Source organism: Pistacia vera, unplaced genomic scaffold (assembly GCF_008641045.1).
Source record: "Pistacia vera cultivar Batoury unplaced genomic scaffold, PisVer_v2 Contig86, whole genome shotgun sequence".
In the NCBI taxonomy this organism is placed as follows: domain Eukaryota; kingdom Viridiplantae; phylum Streptophyta; class Magnoliopsida; order Sapindales; family Anacardiaceae; genus Pistacia; species Pistacia vera.
In genome coordinates this window covers 205,447-216,552 of record NW_022196734.1, presented here as the reverse complement: position 1 = coordinate 216,552, position 11,106 = coordinate 205,447, and the positions used below count along the sequence as shown (strand labels likewise).

The 11,106-nt window shown below is 37.8% G+C and overlaps 1 protein-coding gene across 1 annotated transcript; it reads right to left on the bottom strand.

Annotated features, from left to right (window-relative positions):
* Positions 1-9,898: 9,898 nt before the first annotated feature.
* On the bottom strand, positions 9,899-10,876 carry LOC116118798 (probable carboxylesterase 120). Its single transcript, XM_031404761.1, has one exon. It carries the CDS (start codon positions 10,874-10,876, stop codon positions 9,899-9,901), a length of 978 nt encoding a protein of 325 aa, XP_031260621.1.
* Positions 10,877-11,106: the final 230 nt, after the last annotated feature.

Here is an 11,106-nt window from a genome sequence, read left to right as displayed (position 1 = left end):
TTAATACAGAGATCTTATTATCCGAGTTAAATGGACCCGTAGAGACCATAAGCAATTAGGGCTTAAGACCTAATAGGATTTTAGTGGTGGGAAGTGATTTTACCCCACCGCCAAATTGATCTTACCCACACCACACCACACCCACACCCACACCCACTTTTAAATTTATTTTTTATTTGACAAATTTAACCTAATTAATTACTAGAAATAAAATTATAATTTTTAAATGGGTTCAGTTCATTTTTATATACTGTTTTTATTTTTACATTTCCATAATCTAATTATAGATTTCATAATCATTAAAACCTTTTTTTTATTTTATATTTTTTATTTAATGAAAATACAATGCTAAAATTATGGAAAAACTAACGAGATAAATATGAATATAAAGAAGAGAAAATAGTTTAAATTAACAAATGAGAGGGGGAGAAAAATGTAAAGAGAAACCAAACAAATCTGATTTGAGAAAAAAGAGTGTAAAACATTAAGTTGAAATTGGGGAAAATAAACCTAATAATTTAAAATGTGATTTTTCAGTATTAAATGGGGTTTAAAGTGTTTTTTTTTTTTTTTTTTTTTTTAAATAAAAGATATGCACTTAGCATGGGGGTGAAGATAACTAAAACCTTAAGAAAAATGTACAAAGAAAAAAACGCAATAAATCTAAAAAGGGTTATTTTGGTATTAAATAGGGTTAAAAATCCTTCCCTTGATCTCCACAATCAAGTTAAAAGAATTATTCTTAACATTTCTTTAATTACAAGTTTATCTAAATTAAATTATTAACACTTTAATCTTTTGATCTTATAAATATTTTTGACATCCCTTTTAAATATTTAAACTTAATTGTTCAATTCTTATTCAAACAAAGATATAAATATATATATATATATATATATATATATATATATAATAATATATATAGAATTAAGTTTTTTAATAGAAAAAGCAGTATTGCATTATGATATATCATGTCACTAACAATATAATATGCATTGTTGTAATTTCTTCTGAAAATTTTAATCTAAATATTAATTTTCCATCATCAAGCGAGCCCTTTAAATACCAATTTCCACTATTATTTAACTAACATTCTTACACGCTTAACGATCTATTTGAACATGATTTCTATAATACACTCAATTATTTTGAGTCTTTTTTTTTTCTCTCTCCCTTTTAATTATTTGTCTTAATTGCCAACTCCCAAATTATGATCTATAATTAAAGGCAAACCAACCCCATATTTAATGTTCTATAAAAGAGGAAAAGTAACAAAAACTCATAAAGCAAAAAGAGATACTAAGTAACATATTTTATTACAAATAAAAAGCCCCACAATTACACTCCTGATAATCAGAATCGGTGAAAAATGAATGAAATAGAGAGTAATACCAAAATAAAACACAAATCAAAATAGTAAAACAAAATAAAAGATACGCGTAATTTATCTTAGTTTATTTAGTTAACTAACTACGTTAGTAGAGTCAAATTATTTAATATTGTCTCACCTTTCTCGTTATAATGAAAGTAATTTGCCCGTAATTGCCCTATAATTGCATCAAGTATTAGAAGAGAAAAGTGTTTTATATATTAAATTTAAAAGATTAAACTTAGTTTTACAAGGATTTTATTGTAAACTCAAACTCAATAAAGAATTAGTAACTTAAAGAAATTCTTTAACGAAACCCGAATGCATTTGCGTGACCCATTAAAGGAAGTGGTCGACAACTCTAACAAAAACTAAGCTAGATTATTCAAAAAAATAAGAGTGTGGACAAAAAAAATAAATTAAATTGCTCTATGAAGGTGTATAGGGACTCTTCAGTTGATCCTAGGGTTATAGGTTGCATTGCATGTAGAATTTACAAATGCAAAGCTTCTGATGGCATTGAAAGTGAAAATGTTGCGCCACCGCGATCGAGACACACGGCCCTACGAGGAGGAGCAAATTAAATGCCTTCTTCAAAACAAACATCTTCCACTATCGCAATCATTCTCTTCCTTTATTTCTTTATCAATTCAACCCAAATCTCAACCAACGACACTTTCTTCACCTTAATTAGATCAAATGAAAAACCTAAGTTAAAACTAATTTTTTCTCTTCATTTAAAAGCTACAACGGTATTACAATTTGCACCATATCATAACAACAAATTCAGATAATATAATGCATCTATGATGGAACTTAACTTAAAACGAACGTAAATGCAATGCTATATGTACCATAGCGATCGTAAATGACCCTGCGAACGATCATAAAACGAAGAAGATACAAATTAAAGAAAGAAAAGAAAAGAAAAAGGTTAGTTCGATTAGATAATCAAAGCATCGATAAATTGAATGCCCTGTTACATGTACTGTTACATGTACTATAGCGACCGTAAATGGCCCATCACCGATTAACAGCTACTGTCAAGCCACAGTAAACATGCATATTCCGAGATGTACCAGTCGAGAACGGGAAAGAAAAACACGTTACATAGATCAGTGACTTCTCAATCTAAAATAATATATTTTCTTGCTTTGATGTGATAGATAGTGACTAACCGTTGCAACTTTGCAAACGCAGAAGGCGCCCATCAACAGACAACAGTAGCCGCCATTTGTTTAACTTTCAAAATCGATCTCATCATAGCTGCATCCCCTCATTAAATTTTATTAAGGTATCAAAACTGCAATCAGCCAAAAGCCACCGCCACCGCATCATTAAAACCCCTATAACCCTAAGATCCAATTAATTACTAACCAGAAAAATTACTATTGCTCATTAATCTTATATACCAAAATGTTCGAGCAAACATAGATATAGATACATAAGCATAGACAAATAAGCACATAATCGTATAATGCTTTTATCTATCTTTATAATCAATCATCTATCAGTCACTTCAATAGGGTGCAGTAGAGGTGGCTGACAGAGACGACTGCAACTGAAGCAGGTGGTGGTAGCAGTCGGCGCAGTTGGTCTCTGCTCTGGGTTCTGGTCCAAACATCTGATTTGCAACTCTCTAAGCATTTTGGGACATGCTAAGCCCACAGGTTTTCACCAAATGGCCCACGCCCCAAACGTCAACCTTTACTCCATGCAATCCCCTCCCCATTTCCGGAGCGTGTCTTCCACGTGCCTCCACTCCTGCCACCCCATGTGGGTATATCTGTGGTGCCCCCACCGCCTCATCAAAACCACAAACTAACCACTCGTTTCTCGGTCGCTTCTTCTCATACTTTGTCCCAGCTCAGGTCCCTGTGCATGAAAGATAAGTCATGAATGCAACCAAGGCTCTTGGTCACGTACTTGAGCGCCTCAACGAGTTGATCAAAAACTGTGGGCTAAACTTGCACCCTAGGCAAACCCCAAGGCCAAATCTTCTCTGACGAGCGGTATATGGACTCGGAGTGTGGAATTCGGTGGTCTAGGAAATCGTAATTTCTTTCACCGCTGCCCATTTTCCTTGCTTGAGAAAAATCTTGTTACAGTGGTTGGAGTCATATCAATGACATTCCTTACCCATATCGATTCTTTCAAAATCGCGAAAGGATACTGCTTGTAATTGCAACATTGCTGTTGTGAAGCAGCGATCTGCTAGCAATGGCAAAAGGCCTGCTATTCTAAACACGGGATGAGGGCTTTCAGTCTCTCAACTGTGAAGAGGTCGAGTGATAAAACAGTCTAAGACGCGGTCTTGTGACCGGGCTCAAGGCACAGATGTTACAATGTACCAACTGCATAGTAACCAAATAAGTATGGAAGATCCATGTAAGTCCATAATAGCTTCCAACTATGAAGATGAGGGGTCAAGCTGACCTTCTCTTAATTGATCAGCTTCTTCTCCACGCCAAAACAAAAATTTCTGACAAAACCAGTCACATTTGGCCACTGATCCTGCAATGGTTCAGGTGATGAAGAAGAAGATTTTCGTACAATAACCATTTCAACAGAACAAACTTGGACACGATATCATTGATGCAATCATCCCAACGCCAATGAAAGAGTCTCTACTAGTAGCAGTGGCCACACTGAGGCTAGGTGTATTTCGGATAAGTGGACTTAAAATATCGTAGTATAGCTAAATACAATCAACATCATTTGAAGTGGAGAAAGAGAGCTCTTGCCTGTGGCAAGTCTCTATAGACATCTTTCGGAGTGGGAAACGTAATTCCTGGCGGTGGTTCTTGTAAATGCCACGACAGCTGAACAAGCTCGGTAGTGTTGTTGGTGGAACACGCAGACATCCACGAGTAGTCAGTTGGGTCTGATACTCCCATGAAGAGGATGGGATTGCTATACCAACGAAAACCACAAGAACAATATACATAATATATCACTCTTCACAGTACGTATGATGAAGATGGCCACAGTAATTCGCACCATTTCAACATTATTAAAGAGAATATATGACTTACATCTGACGGAGTGTTCTGCGAACGAGAAGCTGAAATCTTCGATGAAACTGTCAACAAAAATAGAGAGCGAATGCGTGTGTAAGAGAAGGGATTCATAGACACCACAAAATAGGAATATTAACAAACATGTTGTACCGGAAGAAGCAGAAGTTGAGGGAAAACTTCTCTCCCAAAGACTTGACTTGTTGTCCGGAAGGAATCATCTACAAAAAACCTCTTAGAGAACATCTCGAAGGCTTCCATATGCAAGAACCATGTATCATCAAAGAAAGTAAGCTCATCTGCGTTAGAAAGCTAGAACCTTGAATTCTAATTTCCCTCCGTGGTGGCTCTCTCTTCAGCCACAAACTCACTGATTCCCCCATGTCCATTCTATTTTGCCAATTCTCGAAGTTCCTTGGAAGAGGAGAGAAGTAGGAATAAGACCTCGTCTATTGGAGACTCAAACCTAGTAAACTCCCTTACCACCAGGAAAGAAGGCTTCAGTCCACTTGTCAGTTACCAGTTGCTTTGCCCTCGCTAACAAATATAAAATAAATGCTGGTCGGAGAACAAAACTATAAATAAAAACGAAACTTTGTAATATATAATATATATATATTATATATAATACCTGAGAGCGAGAGGTCATCATCTTTGAAGGAGGGGGAGGAGGAAGAATCTGGTACTGGTGACAGTTGTTACTATCATCACCAGAAACAACAACAGAAGCACCCTGCTCTGAGGGGTTCTCATACGTGAACCCATGAACTGAGATAACTCTTCAAAGACCTTCGTCAAAGAGAGCTGGCAATTCGTGTAGCTCTTTCATAAGGAGAGAGTCTAAAAAAACTCTTCCGGCTTGTCTCGTTCACCGCCTCTTTCCCACTCTACACTTTTCTAATTCACCCCACATGTTATCCCACTTGTCCCAGCAGTCGTTTTAGCATCTCTGTTGACACCGTGCCTTTGCAAGAACCCGCAACTTCTCTATCTTTATCGGCCCTTGTTTTTCTCTTGCTGATTGAATCGGCATCTCGCGCTACCGGTGACGTGAACGCTCTTCTGGCTGATCAGTTCTAGAAGATAAGCCGACCCATTTGATTCCACCTTGGTACAGAACCTCCAAGCCCTAGCTAGCCACAACATCCGTTTGGTTTCCAAACTGGGCTCACATATTTTCCTTTTCTGAACTGGGTTGTAATTGGGACCCTCTGGTTTGTTCGTCTCTGGACCAGAAGCTGCAGAGAGAAAGGAATGGGAGAAGTGGAGGAGAGGAGGTTGTCTCGGAGGATGAAGCTGCAGTAGGTGGAGCTTGAGTAGTGATTGTGGGGGTTTGTGGTTGGCGTGGGGTTGATCGTGTCAATATAGCCATTTGGGTTGTTTGCTTTTGTTGTTGTGTGGGAGGTAAAAGCTTCCATGACTAAATATATCTTTGTCTCTTGGGATTCACAGAATCAAATTCGTGTTCAAACGGAGTCGGGGTCGCACCAATGGGACATACAAGGAGAAGAGATGAACGGAGCTCCGTGTACACAACGGGCGGTGTTGTTGGTGTTGAAGTTGACCTTTTTCCGTCGTCACTCGAGGGGTTCTTGGGAGAGAGACAGTTGTTGTGTGCTGATGTGAGTTCGCGTTGCAGTTTGCCGTTTGCTCTTGGTTGTATCTCTTGTTGTGCACTCAAATTGTTTTAGAAAAGACCTTCACTTTAGAGAAAATCAGCCAAGATCCAGAACAAGAAGAACAAACTCATGGCACTAACTAGCTTGTGGTATGGTTAAGTGTTATGTTGGTAGTCTGCTGAGTAATGCTACAGGTTCTGAGTTTTGGCGTTGAATGCCACCGTATGTTTGAAGGGAAAGTGGGAAAACATTTATAGAAATGATAGAAGCTAAAGCAAATAAAAGCGAGAAGAAAGATAGAAAGACAAACAGAAAAATGTCGAGATTGTGGAACTGCCATGAATAAGACTATTAGTGAATATCAGTTAATAAAAACAGATAGTATATGTAGTAGATTAAAATAGAAGTGTGATTTTGACAATTAAAAAAGAAAGAGGGGCCTACATATTATCACCTTGACATTAAACATATAGACATAACGTATATATATACATAATATGCATGATTAGGAATATGGTCGATTGTACTGAATCAGACTGAAAAAACGGCGGCTCTAAAAAGAATTAACTTGTTTCTCGATTGCATTTAATGTATGGGCGTCGTTGATTCTTGTTTGGACAGTGAGAGAAAAAAAAAAGAGAAAAGGTGATGACGCTTCTGGAATTCCTGTAACGAGTGGGGAGAGAAAGTGGAGACTGCGACTGTAGAATAGATATAAGATGGAGAGTGTATTGGATTCGAAGTTGAGGGGGACACATCGAATCTAGGCCGGCTCAAAGACTCATACATTTCTTTAGAGACTTTTTTGTGTCTTCATCCATCTAATAAGATAAAATCTTTTAATTTGGGCATGCCCACCTACCCGATATTATATAACAACCTATCTCATAAAAAATAGGGTAAGTGAGCATTTAATTTCACAAATATTTTGAAATGTCAAATATTTACCAATGAACGTTTGAATGTGGGTAATAGGGATGGGGTCATCGAATCATAACGCCCGACGGGGTCCAAATAAAAAGTGAGGAAAATGAAGAAGAAAGATGCCATAAAATGGCAACATAAAAGGAGTGGGCGACTCTTCATTAGTCTTTTGTTGGTGGTTTGGGGGTGAAGTTCTATGTAAAGTTGTAAAAGTACATTTTCTCTCCTTAATAACAAACAGATCCAGGGCATGCAGGCCACACCACACAGACATGAAGTGATCGAGCAGTACCAATGATCACCACCCATCGCCAGACAACCCAAACACTCCCCACCGCCCGCCCGCCACCCTAACCTTTTACCCATAAATTCAAGTGTCCCATCTTTCTCTTTCCTTCTCCAACGCCTAACATCATTCGTGTCTTCCCATGTGCATAATGTGAGATCTGGTTTATCTCATTATATGTTATGGTACAATTAGTACTTTACATGTCATGGGAATGTGTAGAAATGGGTGTCTTCTCTGAATGTTTAAAAGGACACACGTGATACGTTATGATCATTACATTACTTTTTATGTTACCCTTTACTACATTCAATAAGTATTTGCACTCTTATTTAGTAATCTTTTTTTTTTTTTTTTTTTTTTTTATTTGATTTAACGATTAACGACTTACGTGTGTAAAATATACGAAACATCATGGAGTTTACTAGTGCAAGATGAGGCCACGTGAGTACAGTAGCATGCAAAAAGAGTAAAATATCAAGTTGACAAAGATGATTTGTATCAATAGTTTAGATGCTTAAAAGCGATACTACTAAATCCACTCTGTTCGTTTCTAGAAAGGATATGTTATTATGCTAAATAAGCTTACATGGGAACCAAGTTGCGATCTGATATTACAGGTGTTTATGGTTTTAAGTGTTTAGCGCATGTCAAACTCAGTTCTTCTAGAACCTTCTTCAAGAACCCTGGCTTATCTTCACCTTTGTAAACAATTGATACAGGCTTCTTACCCAAACCTCGAACATCAGGACTACCCACTTGCCTAAACTCTGATGGAGGTCTTATATCCAGCAACTGGGCACTCCCATCTTCACCTATCTTTGCATAAGCAGTTTTTGCAGACTCAACACCTCATGGTTTAGGCTTCTTTAGAACCAGAGACAAAATCAATATAATAGGTCCCAAATGCAGAGAATGAAATGATCAGATATTTTGTCTTCTCTTCGGGTGAGAAGTGTACCACAGTTTGCATAGAAATAATTACTTGCTTTCATTAATGACTGCGGCTACTTAAATAAAGCAAAGCCTCGTACAAGTAAACTGAAATAAAGGGAAACTAACTGAACTGCAATCCACGTAAATAGACACGTAAATAACGTAAACAAAACACTCCAGAAGTTAAGCATAACTCATACACGTAAATCGATGCATAAAAGCATAACTCATGCATGTAAATTCGTGCGTAATCCTGCAACTGAAACTCGCACAAAATCTTGCAACTGCCTTGACCCATTCTTGCTCGTCACGACCAACTTATCTACCTTGACCCATTCCTGCTCGTCACGACCAGCTTATCTGCTCGACCTATTCCTGCTCGTCATGACCAGCTTATCCCAAGTATTTGGGATTTGGTCGCCTGTCTCTTGCTGATCGTCGTGGCCTAACACAATGGAACTGCCAAAATGGTAATGCCACCAGCTATAATTGCAGGATTATCAGTTCCAAAACTGATAACGCTATCAAGAATCCCACTTACATCAACATCGAATGCGGAAGAACTTGTTGACTACTGCAGTGCTTCTTCATATGTTAAAGCTTTAGCTAAACCAGTACCAAGAACTGCAGATACTAGCACTAAACCCCCATGAACGCTCCTTGTTAAAGACTCTCGAGAAGTTGAGAGTTTGGATAAAGAAGTTGTGGATAGAGACTGGATCTTTCTGGGTTCTGTTCTTCTTTCACAAAGAATTGATATAAGATGTTGACATAGTGTGCCTATATAATCTGCAGTTAATGTTGATGATTGCTTCCATGTTATGGATTATCTGCTGGAAGCGTAAAGTGGACAAGAGGAAGAAAGGAGATGGGGAATGAAGACGAAAAAGAAGAGGTTTAGAATTTTTTTTTAAAAGTATGGACAGGCCATACGTAAGGGACTGGCGTCCATTCCTAATGGACGCCAGTCCAAAAATAAGGGACGGCCGTTCAAAATTTATGGACGGCCGTCCCCAAAGTTTTTTTTTTTTTTTTTCATATTTTGATTAAGGACGGGCGTCCCTTATTTGCGGACGCCCGTCCAAAATAAAGGGACGCTCGTCCATAATGTACAAATTTTTTTATTATGTATTTTATTCACGGACGGGCGGGAGTCCATGTGAGTGAACGGCCGTCCAAATTTGATGGACGGCCGTTCATTAGAAAAAAAAAATTGATAAAAAATTCACGCGCCTAATACACGTAGGTCGGTACACAATTTCGGTACAAGTTTTTCGGTGTCCGTAGCTGATTAAATATTATTACTATTTAAAAGAAGATGAAGCACATTGTTTCTCAACCTCTCATTACTGTATATTGGCTGCCCCTTCATCACTACAACAAAAATTATATATGCATGATAGTAGGTGATGAATGCTGTTAATATCTATAGAAGTTTTACTTGCTAGTAGCCTTTGTAATTGTAGCAATCTTTACTCCATCTAGATGCTTAACAACAAAAACGAGTTTGTTTTTATTTTTTTATTTTCTTTAATATAAAGCTGGTTGTGGTCAACAGTCAACTATAAATATTAGCTTGAATTGCACTTTAACAATTAGGAAAAATAAAAACGCTGTCTCAAACGCCAAGCATGAGCTTACAATACATCACCATCAATTAATGGTCATAACAGAGCAAAAGATTTTTAATTAATTTCATAAAAGTCCAAGGCAAACAACAGAATTTTCAAGTAAGCAACAAAATATCTCAAGACAAAACGAAATTTTTTAGGATAATTTGCAGATCCTTCATCTTGGTAGCATCAACAATGTCTATTCCATGATAACCTCCGTCACAGAAATGACTTTTCACTTTTACACCCTTTTGCTCTATCATTTTCACCAACTCAATCTGACGGTCAATCATTGGGTCCCCATTCCACCCTGTAATCACTACCTTCCATTCTTGAACCCTGATTTGGTCTAAGGCCTTTGACTCATCCCCCACCGTTGGATTGCAGTACTCATGATCACGGTCAACCCCATGTGGCAATGATAAATCCCACATTAAATCACTAACACAAGCTGGAAAAACTGGATTATTCATCAACCTCAACTCTGATTCGGTCCTTTTGACCCCACCTATGAAAGGTTGATGCAATATCAGCCCTTTGACCTTCAGTGGAAATAATTCATCAATTTGCGAAGCTGCACGTAATCCTACATGATACACAATGTTGCCGCCTGCACTCGTGCCCATTAAGAAACATGAAGACAAATCGGCATATTCTTTTAACCAAACTTCTTGAGTGGTCCTGATCCAGTGCAGGGCTTCCATGGCATCATCATAAGCCGCCGGGAGACGGTGCTCTGGGGCAAGCCTGTACTTGACTGATAGAACGACAGCAGGGAATTCAAGTGCCATGTTTGAGCAAAAATTGTGAAAAACACTTGCGGCTACGTTGCCGATAATAAAGCCCCCACCATGATAGTAAACAATGAGAGGGAGCTTGACGGTGGACGAAGAATCAAGTGCTTGACGGGGAAGGTATATGCGAACTCCAACGTTGTTTGATTGGTTGATGGAGATATCTTTAGAGGGAATAGTGTGGTGAGAAGGATCAGATGTGGCGGCGGCGCCTGATAGTAAACTGTGTTTGCGAGTGATCGTGCCATCCGGGTTCAGGACAATCTGAAGGTATTCGTAGGGATCAAAAGTTGCAGATAAAGCACTGTTGTGTGACATTTTAGTGGTTTTTTCAAAATTCTTGTTGGGGCTTCTCTTTTTCTTTTATGCAAGGTTACTTCCTCTGCAAGTCTGTATATATTAAAAGAGATTAAATTAGGTATATATTAAACAATAAGCTGATTACGTGAGTTAATGCAACTTGTTTGTATTTACTATTTAGTAACATATATGAAAAGTGGTGGGTTTTATTTATTAATTTTGGTTTGGTTTTTAATTATTACTACCCA

Bases quoted from the DNA above. Each gene is read 5' to 3' on its own strand.
- LOC116118798 (XM_031404761.1), bottom strand. From the start codon at position 10,876: ATGTCACACAACAGTGCTTTATCTGCAACTTTTGATCCCTACGAATAC.